Source organism: Salmo salar, chromosome ssa21 (assembly GCF_905237065.1).
Source record: "Salmo salar chromosome ssa21, Ssal_v3.1, whole genome shotgun sequence".
In the NCBI taxonomy this organism is placed as follows: Eukaryota; Metazoa; Chordata; class Actinopteri; order Salmoniformes; family Salmonidae; genus Salmo; species Salmo salar.
In genome coordinates, this window is record NC_059462.1 from 57482536 (window position 1) to 57502144 (window position 19609).

Here is a 19609-nt window from a genome sequence, read left to right on the forward strand (position 1 = left end):
CTACTAGACCCCATCACAACACAGCACTACTAGACCCCCATCACAACACAGCACTACTAGACCCCATCACAACACAGCTCTACTAGACCTGGCCCATCACAACACAGCTCTACTAGACCTGGCCCATCACAACACAGCTCTACTAGACCCCATCACAACACAGCTCTACTAGACCCCATCACAACACAGCTCTACTAGACCCCATCACAACACAGCACTACTAGACCCCATCACAACACAGCTCTACTAGACCCATCACAACACAGCTCTACTAGACCCCATCACAACACAGCTCTACTAGACCCCATCACAACACAGCTCTACTAGACCCCATGGCATTGTAATTATTTTTAGTGCAATCTTATCCATTCTTATTAATTTGTTTACAATTATTATTTATTTTATTGGCACTGATATTATAATAATAATTATATATGTAATGATGTGTGTATATTTATACGTATAATGATTTTTTCAATGTTCTTTACTCAAACCAGTGAATATCACTTATTATAAATTAGATCATTAATTATCAGTTCTACAAATATCCAGGACATATACTCTTCACATTTTGGTTATAAAACAACAAATACAGAATGGATTAAAAAACGTCAAGGGACAGGACATCATAATCCTACTGGAAACATGGTGTCGTGGAGACATAGATACTCAGTGTCCCTCAGGCTAAAGAGAAAGTTTCCTACCATCAGTCAAACATAAATATGTTAAATGGGGGAGGGACTCAGGTGGAATCAACATTTCGCATAAGCAGGTCTCAGCAATGAATGAAATGAAAAAAGGTACTAACCACATTTGGCAAAAACTTAACAAAGGTACAATTTTACCACCACATATTTAGACACCCCTCCTTGTACTGTAGCCCTATTATACATAATATAAACAGTCCTGACCAAATACTGAACAAAAATGGGAAGGAGTTAGTGAATCTCTGTCGAGCCTTAGGCCTGTGCATGTTTAATGGTAGAATCAGATGGGACTCTTTAGGTCGGTTTACTTACTGCTCAGCTCTTTGGACACATGTAGTCAATTATGCCATCACTGACATTGACCCCTCCTCCATTAGTGCATTCACTGTCAGACCACAGACACCATTGTCAGATCACAGTCAGATCAACGTGTTTCTGAAGAAATTAACCAGCAATACTCATAAAAAATATTAACTCTACATGAACCAATTGTACAGATTTGCTCCAAACAGTGCAGAGAAGTTCATTGAAACATTGAAAATTAAATTATGAACTCTATACAGGTCTTTAATAACTCACAATACCAAAACAATAAAGAAGGTGTCAATTTGGCTACTCAAAACTTAAATTGTCTAAAAAGCAGTATCAAAGCAAATTTGAGAAAAATTGCTATTATTATTATTACTATGATTATTTTTATTATTTTTACTATTATTGTTATATTATCTTTGTTATTACACTTATTACTATTACTACTAATATTATTATTACTATTATTATTATTATTACTATTACTATTATTCTTATTATTTTTTATTATTATTACTATTATTATTATTACTATTTTATTATTATTACTATTATTATTATTACTATTATTACAATTATTATTATTTCTATTATTATTACAATTATTATTAATATTAATATTATTACTATTATTATTTTTACTATTATTATTACTATTATTACTATTATCATTATTATCATTATTATCATGATTATAGTTATTATTATTGCTATTATTATTGCTATTATTAATATTATTGCTATTATTATTATTATTATTATTATTACTATTATTAGTATTGTTATTATTATTATTATTATTATTATTATTATTATTATTATTACTATTATTACTATTATTATTGCTAGTATTATTATTACGTCGAGATCGGGGTCTGTCGGTTCCATTCCCACGCACTACCTCTCCTGAACCCATGGAGCTGGGAGGGGCGGTGCGCAGGGAGACCGGAGGAGGTTCCAGCTCGTGCACCATCTGTGGCTGCAGAGGTCACACTGCCGGTCGGTGCCGGGTTGGTTCCTCTGGGGATCGAGGCCGCAGGCAGGGCGCTCTGGCATCACCCCAGGTGAGCCGGCACCATTCTCACCCAGAGCCCTCTGTTGCACATATGGTTTTGTATGTTACTTTTCGGAGTTTTCCCCGCATTCCCAGCATAAGGCGCTCGTCGATTCAGGCGCAGCTGGGAATTTTAAAGATAGATCGTTCGCCCATAGTTTAGGGATCCCCATTGTTCCCGTGGATGTGCCCTTCCCCGTTCACGCCTTAGATACTCGACCATTAGGGTCAGGGTTGATTAGGGAGGTCACCGCTCCGCTGGGCATGGTGATGCAGGGGGGTCACAAGGAGAGAATTAGTCTCTTCCTTATTGATTCTCCTGCATTTCCCGTGGTGCTGGGCCTACCCTGGTTAGCATGTCATGACCCCACTGTTTCTTGGAAACAAAGGGCTTTCATGGGGTGGTCGCGAGAGTGCTCGGGGAGGTGTTTAGGGGTTTCCGTTGGTGCTACTACGGTGGAAAGTCCAGACCAGGTCTCCATCATGCGCATTCACCACAAATATGCCGATTTGGCTCTCGCCTTCTCTAAACGGAAGGCGACTCAATTACCACCCCATCAACGGGGAGATTGTGCAATAAATCTTCTGGTAGACGCTGCACTTCCCAGGAGTCACGTGTATACCTTGTCACAGGTGGAGAATGTGGCGATGGAAACATGTCTCCGAATCCCTGCGTCAGGGGTACATTCAGTCCTCCACTTCACCTGCCTCCTCGAGTTTCTTTTTTGTGAAGAAGAAGGAGGGAGGTCTGCGCCCGTGTATTGACTATCGAGGTCTAAACCAGATCACGGTGAGGTACAGTTACCCGCTACCGCCCATCGCCACAGCGATTGAGTCAATGCATGGGGCGCGCTTCTTCACCAAAATAGATCTCGGGAGCGCTTACAACCTGGTGCGTATCCGGGAGGGAGACGAGTGGAAGACGGCATTCAGTACGACCTCAGGGCATTATAAGTACCTCGTCATGCCGTACGGGTTGATGAATGCTCCATCAGTCTTCTAAGCCTTTGTAGACTAAATTTTCAGGGACCTGCACGGGCAGGGTGTAGTGGTGTATATTGTTGACATTCTGATATACTCCACTACACGCGCCGAGCATGGGTCCCTGGTGCGCAGAGTGCTTGGTCGACTGTTGGAGCATGACCTGTACGTCAAGGCTGAGAAATGCCTGTTCTTCCAGCCGTCTGTCTCCTTCCTAGGGTACCGCATTTCCACCTCAGGGGTGGAGATGGAGAGTGATCGCATATCAGCCGTGCGTAATTGGCCGACTCCCACCACGGTAATGGAGGTGCAGTGGTTTTTAGGTTTGCCAACTACTACCAGAGGTTTATCCGGGGTTTTGGTCAGGTAGCGGCTCCCATTACCTCACTGTTGAAGGGGGACCCGGTGCATTTGCAGTGGACAGCTGAGGCGGACAGGGCTTTTAGTCACCTGAGGGCTCTGTTTACCACGGCTCCCGTGCTGGCCCATCCGGATCCCTCTTTGGCGTTCATAGTGGAGGTGGATGCGTCCGAGGCTGGGATAGGAGCGGTGCTCTCTCAGCACTCGGGTACGCCACCGAAGCTCCGCCCCTGTGTCTTCTTCTCGAAGAAGCTCAGCCCGGCGGAGCGAAACTATGACATGGGGGACCGGGAGTTGTTGGCTGTCATCAAGGCTTTAAAGGCGTGGAGACATTGGCTTGAGGGGGCTAAACACCCTTTTCTCATCTGGACTGACCACCGCAATCTGGAGTACATACGGGCAGCGAGGACACTGAACCCTCGCCAGGCAAGGTGGGCCATGTTTTTCAATCATTTTGTTTTCACCCTGTCCTACAGACCAGGTTCCCAGAACGTGAAGGCAGAATCACTGTCCCAGCTGTATGACACAAAGGAGCGGCCCATGGATCATACTCCTATCCTACCGGCCTCCTGCCTGGTAGCGTCGGTGGTGTGGGAGCTGGACGTTGAACAGGCCGGTGTTGTGGGAGCTGGAAGCGGGCATTGAGCAGGCGTTGCTTGCAGAGCCCGCTCCCATCCAGTGTCCCGCTGGGCATCTGTAAGTTCCGTCTGCTGTCCGTGACTGGTTGATCTATTGGGCCTACTCGTCACCCTCCTCTGGTCATCCTGGGATTAGTCGGACAGTGCGCTGTCTGAGCGGGAGGTACTGGTGGCATACCTTGGCTAAGGACGTGAGGGTTTATGTTTCCTCCTGCTTGGTGTGCACCCAGTGTAAGGCTCCTAGGCACCTGCCCAGAGGTATGCTACACCCCTTACCCGTTCCACAACGGCCTTGGTCGCACCTGTCGGTGGATTTCCTTACCGATCTCCCCCTCACAGGGAAACACCACGATCCTGGTCATTGAGAAGTCCTGGCATCTCCTCCCTCTGCCCGGTCTCCCTACGGCCCTACTGACTGCGGAGGGCTTGTTTACGCACGTCTTCCGGCACTACGGGGTGCCTGAGGGTATAGTGTCTGATCGGGGTCCCCAGTTCACGTCGAGGGTCTGGAAGGCGTTCATGGAACGTCTGGGAAAGCCCTGGAGTGGGCATACGCCGTGTGGGGAGAGGAAGATACGGCGTTGGAACATTTAGAGGAGTTTCACCCAGAGAGTAATGGGCAGGTGGAGAGCGTAAACGAGGATGTAGGCAGGTTTCTGAGAACTAATAGCAAGAGTTATATACTTTATGATAGGTATGTTGGTGAGAAAAACAGCAGCACCTACTTGATAGTTAACCTGTTAGGGCTAGGGGGCAGTATTTACACCGCCGGATAAAAAACGTACCCGATTTAATCTGGTTACCACTCCTACCCAGTAACTAGAATATGCATATACTTATTACATATGGATAGAAAACACCCTAAAGTTTCTAAAACTGTTTGAATGGTGTCTGTGAGTATAACAGAACTCATTTGGCAGGCAAAAATGTGAGAAGGTTTCGTTCAGGAAGTGGCCTGTCTGACAAGGTGTTGTTCTTCTTGTCTCTGTTTATTGAAGAGTGAGGATCTTAGCTGTCCCGTGACACTTCCTACGGCTGCCATAGGGTCTCAGAAGGCGGTAAAAAGCTGAATCGTGGCTTTGCAGGCTCTGGCTGAAACAAAGTAGCGCGTTTGGGTAGTGGCTGGTTACAGTACTGTGAGACTCAGGCTCGTGCCAGCGTCGACCGAAAGCTTTGTTTACTTTCCTCTGTTTAGCTAAAAGTAGATTCCCGGTCGGAATATTATCGCTTTTTTACGAGAAAAATGGCATAAAAATGGATTTTAAACAGCGGTTGACATGCTTCGAAGTACGGTAATGGAATATTAAGATTTTTTTTGTCACGAATTGCGCCATGTGCGCGACCCTGATTTACCATTTCAGATAGTGTCTGGGACGCACGAACAAAACGCCGCTATTCGGATATAACGATGGATTATTTTGGACCAAACCAACATTTGTTATTGAAGTAACAGTCCTGGGAGTGCATTCTGACGAAGACAACAAAAGGTAATCAAACTTTTATAATAATAAATATGATTATGGTGAGTGCTAAACTTGCCGGGTGTCTAAATAGCTAGCCCGTGATGCCTGGGCTATGTACTTAGAATATTGCAAAATGTGCTTTCACCAAAAAGCTATTTTAAAATCGGACATATCGAGTGCATAGAGGAGGTCTGTATCTATAATTCTTAAAATAATTGTTATGCTTTTTGTGAACGTTTATCGTGAGTAATTTAGTAAAATTTTAGCGAATTCCCCGGAAGTTTGCTAGTTCTGAACGTCACATGCTAATGTAAAAAGCTGGTTTTTGATATAAATATGAATTTGATTGAACAAAACATGCATGTATTGTATAACATAATGTCCTAGGGTTGTCATCTGATGAAGATCATCAAAGGTTAGTGCTGCATTTAGCTGTCTTCTAGGTTTTTGTGACATTATATGCTAGCTTGAAAAATGGGTGTCTGATTATTTCTGGCTTGGTACTCTGCTGACATAATCTAATGTTTTGCTTTCGTTGTAAAGCCTTTTTGAAATTGGACAGTGTGGTTAGATTAACGAGAGAACTAATTATTATTAGTTTAATCACGTAATAATAATTACAGACAATTGATTTGATGAAATAACAGTCTTCACCTTTAATGATACTAAAGACATGACACGTGGTATATGTTTCGCATCCAGCCAATCAGGTTTCAGCGATGGAACCAGTGCTAACAGTGTAAAGAAGGACCAGATAATCTGAATGTCATATTCTCACCTGTCACAGACATCCTGCTCTCTGGTGATTCTCCTTCAGAGTTGGTACACTTGTAGAGTCCTTCATCTGACTTGGATACTGCAGGGATGGTCATCTCTCCTGTAGTCTCAGTCCTGATGAGGGATCCATCTTTGTAGAAATCAGCTGTGAGGTTAGAGGGAGTTCCCTGATATCTGCAGCGCAGAGTCACAGAATCTCCCTCAGTCACAGGAAGGGCAGGGCTCTCCAGGATCACAGCTCCAGCTGTATATAATATATAAACAGGTCTCTCCAGGATCACAGCACCAGCTGTATATAATATACACACATCATATATAAACAGGGCTCTCCAGGATCACAGCTCCAGCTGTATATAATATATAAACATAATATATAAACAGGTCTCTCCAGGATCACAGCACCAGCTGTATTTAATATATAAACATCATATATAAACAGGTCTCTCCAGGATCACAGCTCCAGCTGTATATAATATATAAACATCATATATAAACATAACATCAGCTATCTGAAACCAGATGAACCACTAAACACTATAATGTTAGTAGATGGTGTTTGTGGACATACCATGTACTGTGATGTTGACAGCATTGCTGTGTTCTCCAGACCCAAACTCACACCAGTACACTCCACTGTCTGATGGTATTAGTGAGACGTTGCATGAAGACCCTTGTTGTTTTCCCCAGTCAGTACTACACTCTGAAAGGATTCCTCTCTCTGTGTTCCTCACCACTCTCCATCTAGCAGAGTTCCCCTGAACCTCACAGCTCAGAGAGACAGACTCTAATTTAAAAAACTGAGATCTGTTAGGTCTGATGCTTAGAGAGGCTGGAGGATAGAGACCTGAGAGACCTGAGAGACCTGAGAGACCAGAGAGACCAGAGAGACCAGAGAGAGAGAGAGAGAGAGAGAGAGAGAGAGAGAGAGAGAGAGAGAGAGAGAGAGAGAGAGAGAGAGAGAGAGAGAGAGAGAGAGAGAGAGAGAGAGAGAGAGAGAGAGAGAGAGAGAGAGAGAGAGAGAGAGAGAGAGAGAGAGAGAGAGATGCATTGTTTAAAGTATATTATAAAATTTTAAGCCCTTAAGAGTGATGAAGCCTGTGGGCCAGACAGCATTGGGGTGAGACAGGGATGCAGCTTAACCTGTTATGGCTAGGGGGCAGTATTTTCACGGCCGAATAAAAAACGTAGCCGATTTAATCTGATTATTACTCCTGCCCAGGAACTAGAATATGCATTTAATTATTAGCTTTGGATAGAAAACACTCCAAAGTTTCTAAAACTGGTTGAATGGTGTCTGTGAGTATAACAGAACTCATTTGGCAGGCCAAAACCTGAGAAGATTCTGTACAGGAAGTACCCTGTCTGACCATTTCTTGGCCTTCTTTGTCATCTCTATACATTACAAAGGATCTCTGCTGTTACGTGACACTTCCTACGGCTCCAATGGGCACTCAGAGCCCGGGAAAAAGCTGAATGACGTAATTCAAAGCCCTGGCTGAAACACATTATCGCCTTTGTCAAGTGGCCGATCAAGGGACAGTGGGCTTAGGCGCGTGCACTGGCCACCCCCGTCTTTCTCTTTTTCCCTCTATTTACCGAAAAGCAGATTCCCGGTCGGAATATTATCGCTTTTTTGCGAGAAAAATGGCATAAAAATTGATTTTAAACAGCGGTTGACATGCTTCGAAGTACGGTAATGAAATATTTAGAAATCTTTTGTCACGAAATGCGCCATGCGCATGACCCTTATTTACCATTCGGATAGTGTCTAGAACGCACGAACAAAACGCCGCTGTTGGACATAACTATGGATTATTTTGGACCAAACCAACATTTGTTATTGAAGTAGAAGTCCTGGGAGTGCATTCTGACGAAGAACATCAAAGGTAATCAAACTTTTCTAATAGTAAATCTGATTTTGGTGAGTGCTAAACTTGGTGGGTGTCTAAATAGCTAGCCCTGTGATGCCGGGCTATGTCAAATCAATTTTATGCTATTTTTCTCGTAAAAAAGCGATAATATTTCGACCGGGAGTCGTTGTTTTCGTTCAAAGAGAGAGAAAGTAAACATGGTGTCGGCTTGTGCACGCGCCTCCAGTCTCATTGTCCTCAGATCGACCACTATCAAAATGCGCTAATGTTTTTCAGCCAGGGCCTGCAAAGCCACCATTCATCGTTCTGGCGCCTTCTGAGAGCCTATGGGAGCGTTAGAAAATGTCACGTCATGCCAGAGATCCCCTGTTTTGGTTAGAGATGATCAAGAAGGCCATGAAATGGTCATAGAGAGCGCTTCCTGTTTGGAATCTTCTCTGGTTTTGGCCTGCCAAATGAGTTCTGTTATACTCACAGACACCATTCAAACAGTTTTAGAAACTTTAGGGTGTTTTCTATCCAAATCAAACAATTATATGCATATTCTAGGTACTGGGCAGGAGTAGTAACCAGATTAAACCGGGTACGTTTTTTATCCGGCCGTGCAAATACTGCCCCCTATCCCCAACAGGTTAAAATTAACATAGCAGCACCCACACACACACAACCACTGACTTCTCTGTTATTTAACTATTTTGAGCCATTTTTGGACCATTCCTTAGGTCCTGACCGCCTAACCCCAACTCGCCGAGCGACGAGAAACAAGGACACCCTCTCTAACTGCCTTTGACGTTACAGGATCCGTTCCAACACTGAAACGTAATGTGGGCTCGTCGTTAGTCGTTAGTGCAACCTGCAGTCATTATTGTTGTGATGGCCCAATCTCTCATCTACTCTATCCATTACTGTAACCGTTAAAAACACGTCGATCTGCAGAAGACTAGAAATGTTCAACAAACGAAGCCCTGTCGCTGTGTGACCAAATGGACGACCGCTGTATAAGTTTACAGACAGTTCGACCTCTGTTCTTGTAGCTAGCAAGTTTCTTACTTAACCTGTTGGGGCTAGGGGGCAGTATTTGCACGGCTGGATAAAAAAATGTACCCGATTTAATCTGGTTACTAATCCTACCCAGTAACTAGAATATGCATATAGTTATTATATATGGATAGAAAACACCCTAAAGTTTCTAAAACTGTTTGAATGGTGTCTGTGAGTATAACAGAACTCATTTGGCAGGCAAAACCCTGAGACATTTTCTGACAGGAAGTGGATACCTGATGTGTTGTATTACCTTTAAACCTATGCCATTGAAAAACACAGGGGCTGAGGAATATTTTGGCACTTCCTATTGCTTCCACTAGATGTCACCAGCCTTTACAAAGTGTTTTGAGTCTTCTGGAGGGAGATCTGACCGAACAAGAGCCATGGAACGATGATGTCCCATTAGACACCTGGCGCGCGAGTTCATGTTGGGTACCCTCGTTCCAATACGTTATAAAAGAGTATGCATTCGTCCACCTTGAATATTATTCATGTTCTGGTTAAAAAAGGCCCTAATGATTTATGCTATATAACGTTTGACATGTTTGAACGAACGTTAATATATTTTTTCCCCTCGTTCATGAAGTGAAGTCCGGCGGGCTTAGATCATGTGCTAACAAGACGGAGATTTTTGGACATAAATGATGAGCTTTTTTGAACAAAACTACATTCGTTATGGACCTGTGATACCTGGAAGTGACATCTGATGAAGAGAATCAAAGGTAATGGATTATTTACATAGTATTTTCGATTTTAGATCTCCCCAACATGGCGGCTAGTCTGTATCGCAACGCGTATTTTTCTGGGCGCAGTGCTCAGATTATTGCAAAGTGTGATTTCCCAGTAAGGTTATTTTTAAATCTGGCAAGTTGATTGCGTTCAAGAGATGTAAATCTATAATTCTTTAAATGACAATATAATATTTTACCAATGTTTTCTAATTTTAATTATTTAATTTGTGGTGCTGACTTGAATGCCGGTTATTGGAGGGAAACGATTTCCCGAACATCAACGCCACAGTAAAACGCTGTTTTTGGATATAAATATGAACTTGATAGAACTAAAAATGCATGCATTGTCTAACACAATGTCCTAGGAGTGTCATCTGTTGGAGATTGTAAAAGGTTAGTGCATAATTTTAGCTGATTTATGGTTTTGGTGACGCCTGTCTTTGAATTGGCACAACATTACACACAACTCTTGTAAATGTACTGTCCTAACATACTCTAAATTTATGCTTTCGCCGTAAAACCTTTTTGAAATCGTAAAACGTGGTTAGATTAAGGAGATGTTTATCTTTCAAAGGGTGTAAAATAGTTGTATGTTTGAAAAATTTGAATTTTTACATTTATTTGGATTCAAATTTGCCGCTCTTGAAATGCACCTGCTGTTGATGGAGTGCACCACGGGTGGGACGCTTGCGTCCCACCTAGCCCATAGAGGTTAAGGGACATGTATGACGAGTGTGAATCGAGTGTGAATCTTAGAAACAAATTACTAGTTTGCAGCAAGAAGTTACATAATAAGCATTAGAATACCGACAACCGCCGAAACATCTATTCTAAGAACAATGGACGCCTGACATATCCATTTCAACAGACACTATCCGGAGCCGCTGATAGAGCCACAATCATGAAAGACATTGTGGCTTCTAGGGAAGTAACCAGAGACTCTCTGATGAACTGACTCTCCAGCTGATGGACTGACGATTCCAACAGAGAAGGCAACCACAACATTCAATTATTCCCAAATGAGCGAGTGTTCATGTGGAAAGGGTTAGCGACTCCGTTTTGTCTTTCCCTGCCATTCTCAGTCCACACCCACTTCCCTTTGTCCACCAAGCCGTCATATCGGCTTAGCCCACAAGGGAACCTCCCCTATCATTTCCTTATAACCATATCTACTGTTTGTTTGTTTATGCATTTCTGTGATTATTTAGCTAGTTGGTAAATAAATGATTAAGACAATTGGTGTATGGATGAATCATAGTGGAGACTGCGTTCGTGCAGATAACCAACAATTCTACGATGATTGAAATGAGACTAACGTAAGGTAAAGAATAATTCATTAATAGAAGACTAATTGATCAGATATTAAAATATCTGAAGAGTTATATTAGGAAAATTATAACTTTGTAATCTGAAGATTTTCCTTGGTGCCCCGACTTCCTAGTTAATTACGTTTACATGATTAGTTTAATCACGTAATAATAATTACAGACAATTGATTTGATGAAATAACAGTCTTCACCTTTAATGATACTAAAGACATGACACGTGGTATATGTTTCGCATCCAGCCAATCAGCTTTCAGCGATGGAACCAGTGCTAACAGTGTAAAGAAGGACCAGATAATCTGAATGTCATATTCTCACCTGTCACAGACATCCTGCTCTCTGGTGATTCTCCTTCAGAGTTGGTACACTTGTAGAGTCCTTCATCTGACTTGGATACTGCAGGGATGGTCATCTCTCCTGTAGTCTCAGTCCTGATGAGGGATCCATCTTTGTAGAAATCAGCTGTGAGGTTAGAGGGAGTTCCCTGATATCTGCAGCGCAGAGTCACAGAATCTCCCTCAGTCACAGGAAGGGCAGGGCTCTCCAGGATCACAGCTCCAGCTGTATATAATATATAAACATCATATATAAACAGGTCTCTCCAGGATCACAGCTCCAGCTGTATATAATATATAAACATCATATATAAACAGGTCTCTCCAGGATCACAGGACCAGCTGTATATAATATATAAACATCATATATAAACAGGTCTCTCCAGGATCCCAGCACCAGCTGTATATAATATATAAACATCATATATAAACAGGTCTCTCCAGGATCACAGCACCAGCTGTATATAATATATAAACATCATATATAAACAGGTCTCTCCAGGATCACAGCTCCAGCTGTATATAATATATAAACATCATATATAAACAGGTCTCTCCAGGATCACAGCTCCAGCTGTATCTAATATATAAACATCATATATAAACAGGGCTCTCCAGGATCACAGCTCCAGCTGTATATAATATATAAACAGGTCTCTCCAGGATCACAGCACCAGCTGTATATAATATATAAACATCATATATAAACAGGTCTCTCCAGGATCACAGCTCCAGCTGTATATAATATATAAACATCATATATAAACAGGTCTCTCCAGGATCCCAGCACCAGCTGTATATAATATATAAACATCATATATAAACAGGTCTCTCCAGGATCACAGCTCCAGCTGTATATAATATATAAACATAACATCAGCTTATCTGAAACCAGATGAACCACTAAACACTATATTGTTAGTAGATGGTGTTTGTGGACATACCAGGTACTGTGATGTTGACAGCATTGCTGTGTTCTCCAGACCCAAACTCACACCAGTACACTCCACTGTCTGATGGTATTAGTGATACAATGCATGAAGACCCTTGTTGTTTTCCCCAGTCAGTATTACACTCTGAAAGGATTCCTCTCGATGTGTTCCTCACCACTCTCCATCCAGTAGAGTTCCCCTGAACCTCACAGCTCAGAGAGACAGACTCTAATTTAAAAAACTGAGATCTGTCAGGAGTGATGCTTAGAGAGAGAGAGAGAGAGAGAGAGAGAGAGAGAGAGAGAGAGAGAGAGAGAGAGAGAGAGAGAGAGAGAGAGAGAGAGAGAGAGAGAGAGAGAGAGAGAGAGAGAGAGAGAGAGAGAGAGAGAGAGAGAGAGAGAGAGAGAGAGAGAGAGAGAGAGAGAGTTGCATTGTTTAAAGTAAATTATAAAATATTAAGCCCTTAAGAGTGTTGAAGCCTGTGGGCCAGACAGCATTGGGGTGAGACAGGAATGTAGCTTAAGCCCCACCCTCTTCAACATATATATAAATGAATTGGCGTGGACACTAGAACAGTCTGCAGCACCCGGCCTCACCCTACTAGAATCTGAAGTCAAATGTCTACTGTTTGCTGATGATCTGGTGCTTCTGTCACCAACCAAGGAGGCCCTACAGCAGCACCTAGATCTGCACAGATTCTGCCAGACCAGTAAATCTCAGTAAGACAAAAATAATCAAAAGGAACATAAAATACAACATATCCATTTTTAAAAAACTGGCTAAAAATACTTGAATCAGTTTTAACCCATTGCCCTTTATGTTTGTGAGGTCTGGGATCCGCTCACCAATTAAGAATTCACAAAATGGGACAAACACAAAACTGAGAGTCTGCAAAAAATAAATAAATGTAGAGATTACACAAAGAATTTGGAAACAAACCCGATTTTGTTTAACTCCAATGTCAACTGGGTGAAATACAGCAGCAAGATTTGTGACTGTTGCCACAAGAAAAGGTCAACCAGTGAAGAACAAACACCTTTATAAATACAACCCATATTTATGTTTATTTATTTTCCCTTTTGTACTTTAACCATTTGCACATTGTTACAAAACTGTATATAAACATAATACGACATTTGTAATGTCTTTATTCTTTTGGAACTTCTGTGAGTGTACAGTCGTGGCCAAAAGTTTTGAGAATGACACAAATAATCATTTCCACAAAGTTTGCTGATTCAGTGTCTTTAGATATTTTTGTCAGATGTTACTATGGAATACTGAAGTATAATTATAAGCATTTCATAAGTGTCAAAGGCTTTATTGACAATTAAATGAAGTTGATGCAAAGAGTCAATATTTGCAGTGTTGACCCTTCTTTTTCAAGACCACATCCTGACTGATGGCAGCCCATTCTTGCATAATCAATGCTTGGAGTTTGTCAGAATTTGTGGGTTTTTGTTTGTCCACCCGCCTCCTGAGGATTGACCACAAGTTCTCAATGGGATTGGTCTGGGGAGTTTCCTGGCCATGGACCCAAAATATCGATGTTTTATTCCCCGAGCCACTTAGATATCACTTTTGCCTTATGGCAAGGTGCTCCATCATGCTGGAAAAGGCATTGTTCGTCACCAAACTGTTCCTTGATGGTTGGGAGAAGTTGCTCTCGGAGGATGTGTTGGTACCATTCTTTATTCATGGCTGTGTTCTTAGGCAAAATTGTGAGTGAGCCCACTCCCTTGGCTGAGACGCAACCCCACACATTAATGGTCTCAGGATGCTTTACTGTTGGCATGACACAGGACTGATGGTAGCACTCACCTTGTCTTCTCCGGACAAGCTTTTTTGTCCCTGATGTTTTTCCTGGAGAAAAGTGGCTTCTTTGCTGCCCTTCTTGACACCAGGCCATCCTCCAAAAGTCTTCGCCTCACTGTGCGTACAGATGCACTCACACCTGCCTGCTGCCATTCCTGAGCAAGCTCTGTACTGGTGGTGCCCCGATCCCACATATGAATCAACTTTAGGAGATGGTCCTGGCGCTTGCTGGACTTTCTTAGGCGCCCTGAAGCCTTCTTCACAACAATTGAACCGCTCTCCTTGAAGTTCTTGATGATCCGATAAATGGTTGGTTTAGGTGCAATCTTACTGGCAGCAATATCCTTGCGTGTGAAGCCCTTTTTGTTCAAAGCAATGATGACGGCACGTGTTTCCTTGCAGGTAACCATGGTTGACAGAGGAAGAACAATGATTCCAAGCCCCACCCTCCTTTTGAAGCTTCCAGTCTGTTATTCGAACTCAATCAGCATGACAGAGTGATCTCCAGCCTTGTCCTCGTCAACACTCACACCTGTGTTAACGAGAGAATCACTGACATAAGGTCAGCTGGTCCTTTTGTGGCAGGGCTGAAATGCAGTGGAAATGTTTTTGGGGGATTCATTTCATTTGCATGGCAAAGAGGGGCTTTGTAGTTAATTGCAATTCATCTGATCACTCTTCATAACATTCTGGAGTATATGCAAATTGCCATCATACAAACTGAGGCAGCAGACTTACTGAAAATTAATATTTGTGTCATTCTCAAAACATTTGGCCACGACTGTAATGTTTACTGTTAATTTGTATTGTTTATTGTGTATTGTACTTAATTTGCTTTGGCAATGTTAACATATGTTGGGTTTCTTTCGCATTATTGTAACTTATTTTGTACATAATGTTTCTGCTATGGCAAAAAAGAGCTTCTGGATATCAGGACAGTGATCACTCACCTCGGACTCACCTTGCAAACTATTACAGATTACAAAGGGAAGCACAGCCGCGAGCTGCCCAGTGACATGAGCCTACCAGACGAGCTAAATCACTTCTATGCTCGCTTCGAGGCAAGCAACACTGAGGCATGCATGAGAGCATCAGCTGTTCCGGACGACTGTGTGATCATGCTCTCTATAGCCGACGTGAGCTCCTAATCTCAGCTCGTTACCTGTATAAAAGACACCTGGGAGCCAGAAATCTTTCTGATTGAGAGGGGGTCAAATACTTATTTCCCTCATTAAAATGCAAATCAATTTATAATGTATATAACTGTATATTGGTTCATCCTGACCCATCCCGTCAGATCGTGGTGGAGGCATATTCTTCGGATGTCGGAATGCCCTGGACCTCAAGTTACATCCCTGCGCCTTCTTCTCCCATTGCCTCAACGCCACGGAGAGGAAGATGAACTACAATATGGGGAATTGTGAGCTTCTCACAGTCAACATGGCTTCGGAGGAGTGGAGTCACTGGTTGGAGGGGCCGAATTGTGTGGATGGACTACAAGAACCTGGATTATCGCTGCATTGCCAAGCATCTCAAGTTCAGGCAAGCTAGATGAGCCCTGCTTTTCACCCGGTTTAACTTCTCCCTCTCCTACAGACCAGGATCCAAGAACATCAAACTGGATGTGCTGTCACGCCACTATAGCCCCATAGACCCCGAGACCATCCTTCCCACCTCGTGTCTGGCGACGGCACTCAGCTGGGGAATTGGGAAGCAGGTACGCGTTCCGATAACTGGATGTTTGTCCTTGACGCAGTCCGCCCCTCGGTCCTCCACCCAGGCTCCCGTCGGACCCTGGCCTTTCTGCGACAACACTTTTGGTGGCCAGAGGTTTCTGTGCTCAGAACAAGTCTCCCCGGCAAGCTCCAGCTGGGCTTCTTCAAGCACTGCCTGTCCATCACCGTCCCTGGTCTCACATATCCCTGGTCTTCGTCTCTGGTCTTCCCCCGTCTGATGGCAACACCGTCATCCTGACAATAGTGGACAGGTTTTCCAAATCAGCCCACTTCATTCCTCTCCACACGCAGTCCAAAAAGCCAATCGGAGCGAGCCAATCAAGGCCCAGAGACGACTCTTCGATACCTTGTCTCCACCAACCTGGAGCCAGCCTGGAGCCACCCTCCCCTGCTCTGCCACTGGACTCTCACCTTTCGAGTGTTCCCTGGGGTATCAGCCCCACTCTTCCCCGAGCAAGAGGAAGAGGTCGGCATTCCCCTCGGCACAGATGCTTGTCCGCCGCTGTCGCATTCAAGTCGTCCTTCTCGATGATGTCACAGAGCTGTGCCAGAGAGGGCTACATGAACTCCTCTGAGAAATGCACCATCTCAAAGTGGTGCAGGATGAAGAGCTAGGCCCGGCGGCACAGATCAGGGCAGGAGTAGATGCAGATGTAGATGCCGATGCAGTTCTGCAGACAGAGCTGGGCCTCCAGATAGTTGCAGCAGGCTCTCACAATCCCCAGGTCTGAACTCGTCTGCAGCCGCCAGGAGCGGTTCTACATTCTCTGCAGTCACAAGCACAGAACGTGTGTAGATGATCTGGGTTCACACCAGTCTACTGCTGTACACCCGCTTTCGACGTTGTTCCAGCCGCATACACTCCTCCAGGTATCGACGACAAGCTTACCGCCACTGTATTGTCTCGTGCAGAGTGTATGGCTGTCCGTTCGCTCCTCTGAGTGGAGGAGAGAACTTTCGCAAACTTTCGCAAACTTTCGCCTCGCTTTACCGGCCCTTTCCGCATCTCTAAGATCATTAGCCCCTCTACCGTTTGTCTTCTGTTGCTCAACATTCATCCCACTTCTCATGTGTCTAAGATTAAACCTATGTATATACAGCCCATTGTCTCCTGATGGAACATTCTTTTCTAAGAGCGAAGAACGAGGTCTGCAGATTGACATGAAGTAAAAATGAATGTGTAAGTAAAAGTAAGAGAGAAGTGAAGGTGTCACGTCCTGACCAATATTTAGGTATTATTTCTATTATATTTGGTCAGGACGTGGCAGAGGTATATTTGTTTTGTATTATGGGGTTTTGTGTGTGGTGTAGTGGGGTGGGTTAGTTTGGTATAGGTTCTAGGTTTGTTTTTCTATGTGTAGTTTTGGGTGCTGGACTCTCAATTGGAGGCAGGTGTTTCTAGTTGCCTCTGATTGGGAGTCCTATAAGTAGGTGTGTGTTTGTTTGGTTTTCGTGGGTAGTTGTTTTTGCACTGCGTGTTGTGTGCATGCAAAACTGTTCCTGTCTTTGTGAGTACCGTTTATTGTTTTCCCTGTGGATGCTTTATTTGTGTTTGGAATTAAACTATGAGTATCCACATTCCCGCTGCGCCTTGGTCCATTCTTGAAGACAAGTGTGACAGAACTACCCACCACCAAAGGACCAAGCAGCGGAGAAGAGGACAGAGGCAAGTGAGGGAGGAATGTTGGAAGCAGCGCGCTCGGGAGGTGATGGATTCCTGGTCGCTGGAGGTGTTGACGGAGAGGATTGACTGGACATGGGAGCAGTTGCGGGTCCACTGTGACAACCTGCCTGGGAGGCAGGTAGAACCCGAGAGGCAGCCCCAAGATTTTTTTAGGGGGGGGCACAAGGGCTATTTGGCGGGGCGAGATTACAGCCCCAGGCCAGCTCCCCCGTACCCTTGTAAGGCAGACTGGACAGGTCCCGTGCTTTGGGGTTGGGGCTGTGGTGAGGCCTGGGATTTTCAGGCCAGTAGGCAAGGTACCAGCGCCCGCATGTGCCAGGGGCGAAGTAGGCATCGAGCCGGAAGGGGTGATGCCAACCCTGCGCTCAAGACCGCCAGTGCGCCCTTTCGGTCCGGTGTTTCCCGCTAGATGCACTAGCATGGAGGTGCGTGTCTCCAGGCTGGCATGTCCAGTACCAGCCCCACGCATCAGGAGTCTAGTGCGTCAGCCCAGCACCGCCAGTCAACAGTCGTCGGAGCTGCCCGCCAGTCAACAGTCGTCGGAGCTGCCCACCAGTCAACAGTCGTCGGAGCTGCCCGCCAGTCAACAGTCGTCGGAGCTGCCCGCCAGTCAACAGTCGTCGGAGCTGCCCGCCAGTCAACAGTCGTCGGAGCTGCCCGCCAGTCAACAGTCGTCGGAGCTGCCCGCCAGTCAACAGTCGTCGGAGCTGCCCGCCAGTCAACAGTCGCCGGAGTGGCCAGACTGCGCTGAACTGCCGGAGTGGCCAGACTGCGCTGAACTGCCGGAGTGGCCAGACTGCGCTGAACTGCCGGAGTGGCCAGACTGCGCTGAACTGCCGGAGTGGCCAGACTGCGCTAAGGCCCAGCCCGAGGGGCCCTCCTGTCCCCCGGCCCAGCCCGAGGGGCCCTCCTGTCCCCCGGCCCGGCCCGAGGGGCCCTCCTGTCCCCCGGCCCGGCCCGAGGGGCCCTCCTGCCCCCCGGCCCGGCCCGAGGGGCCCTCCTGTCCCCCGGCCCGGCCCGAGGGGCCCTCCTGTCCCCCGGCCCGGCCCGAGGGGCCCTCCTGTCCCCCGGCCCAGCCCGAGGGGCCCTCCTGTCCTCCGGCCCAGCCCGAGGGGTCCGTCTGCCTGGCGCAGCTATCGGCGCCACCGAAGTGGGCGACGCCGAGGGTGGAGCAAGGTCCACGTCCTGCACCGGAGCCACCTCCAGGATAGGTGGGTTGGGGAGGGAGGGTGTAGCACAGTGCCATCGTTGACGGCAGCCACCCTCCCTTCCCTCCCTTATTGTTTAGGGGGTATTGCTTTTTGGTTTTGTTGGGGTAATGGGGATTTTTTGTGTTTTCTTTTAAGGTGCATTCCGGGGTCTGCACCTTTAGGGGGGGTAATGTCATGTCCTGACCAATATTTAGGTATTATTTCTATTATATTTGGTCAGGACGTGGCAGAGGTATATTTGTTTTGTATTATGGGGTTTTGTGTGTGGTGTAGTGGGGTGGGTTAGTTTGGTATAGGTTCTAGGTTTGTTTTTCTATGTGTAGTTTTGGGTGCTGGACTCTCAATTGGAGGCAGGTGTTTCTAGTTGCCTCTGATTGGGAGTCCTATAAGTAGGTGTGTGTTTGTTTGGTTTTCGTGGGTAGTTGTTTTTGCACTGCGTGTTGTGAGCCTGCAAAACTGTTCCTGTCTTTGTGAGTACCGTTTATTGTTTTCCCTGTGGATGCTTTACTTGTGTTTGGAATTAAACTACTATTATAGAACAGGTGATGAATATAGAGAAATGTTACTATTATAGAACAGGTGATGAATATAGAGAAATGTTACTATTATAGAACAGGTGATGAATATAGATAAATGTTA

The 19609-nt window shown here is 44.9% G+C and overlaps 1 protein-coding gene across 1 annotated transcript; it reads right to left on the bottom strand.

The window, feature by feature from the left end:
- Nucleotides 1–1048: 1048 nt before the first annotated feature.
- Nucleotides 1049–12767, bottom strand: LOC123729544 (Fc receptor-like protein 5). The gene is made up of 5 exons (XM_045704413.1): nt 12540–12767; nt 11579–11821; nt 6858–7151; nt 6291–6533; nt 1049–1092 (listed from the first exon to the last, which is right to left on the bottom strand). The coding sequence occupies exons 2-5, from the start codon at nt 11670–11672 to the stop codon at nt 1049–1051; spliced, it is 675 nt and encodes a 224-aa protein (XP_045560369.1). The 5' UTR covers nt 11673–11821; nt 12540–12767.
- Between the last annotated feature and the right edge of the window lie 6842 nt (nt 12768–19609).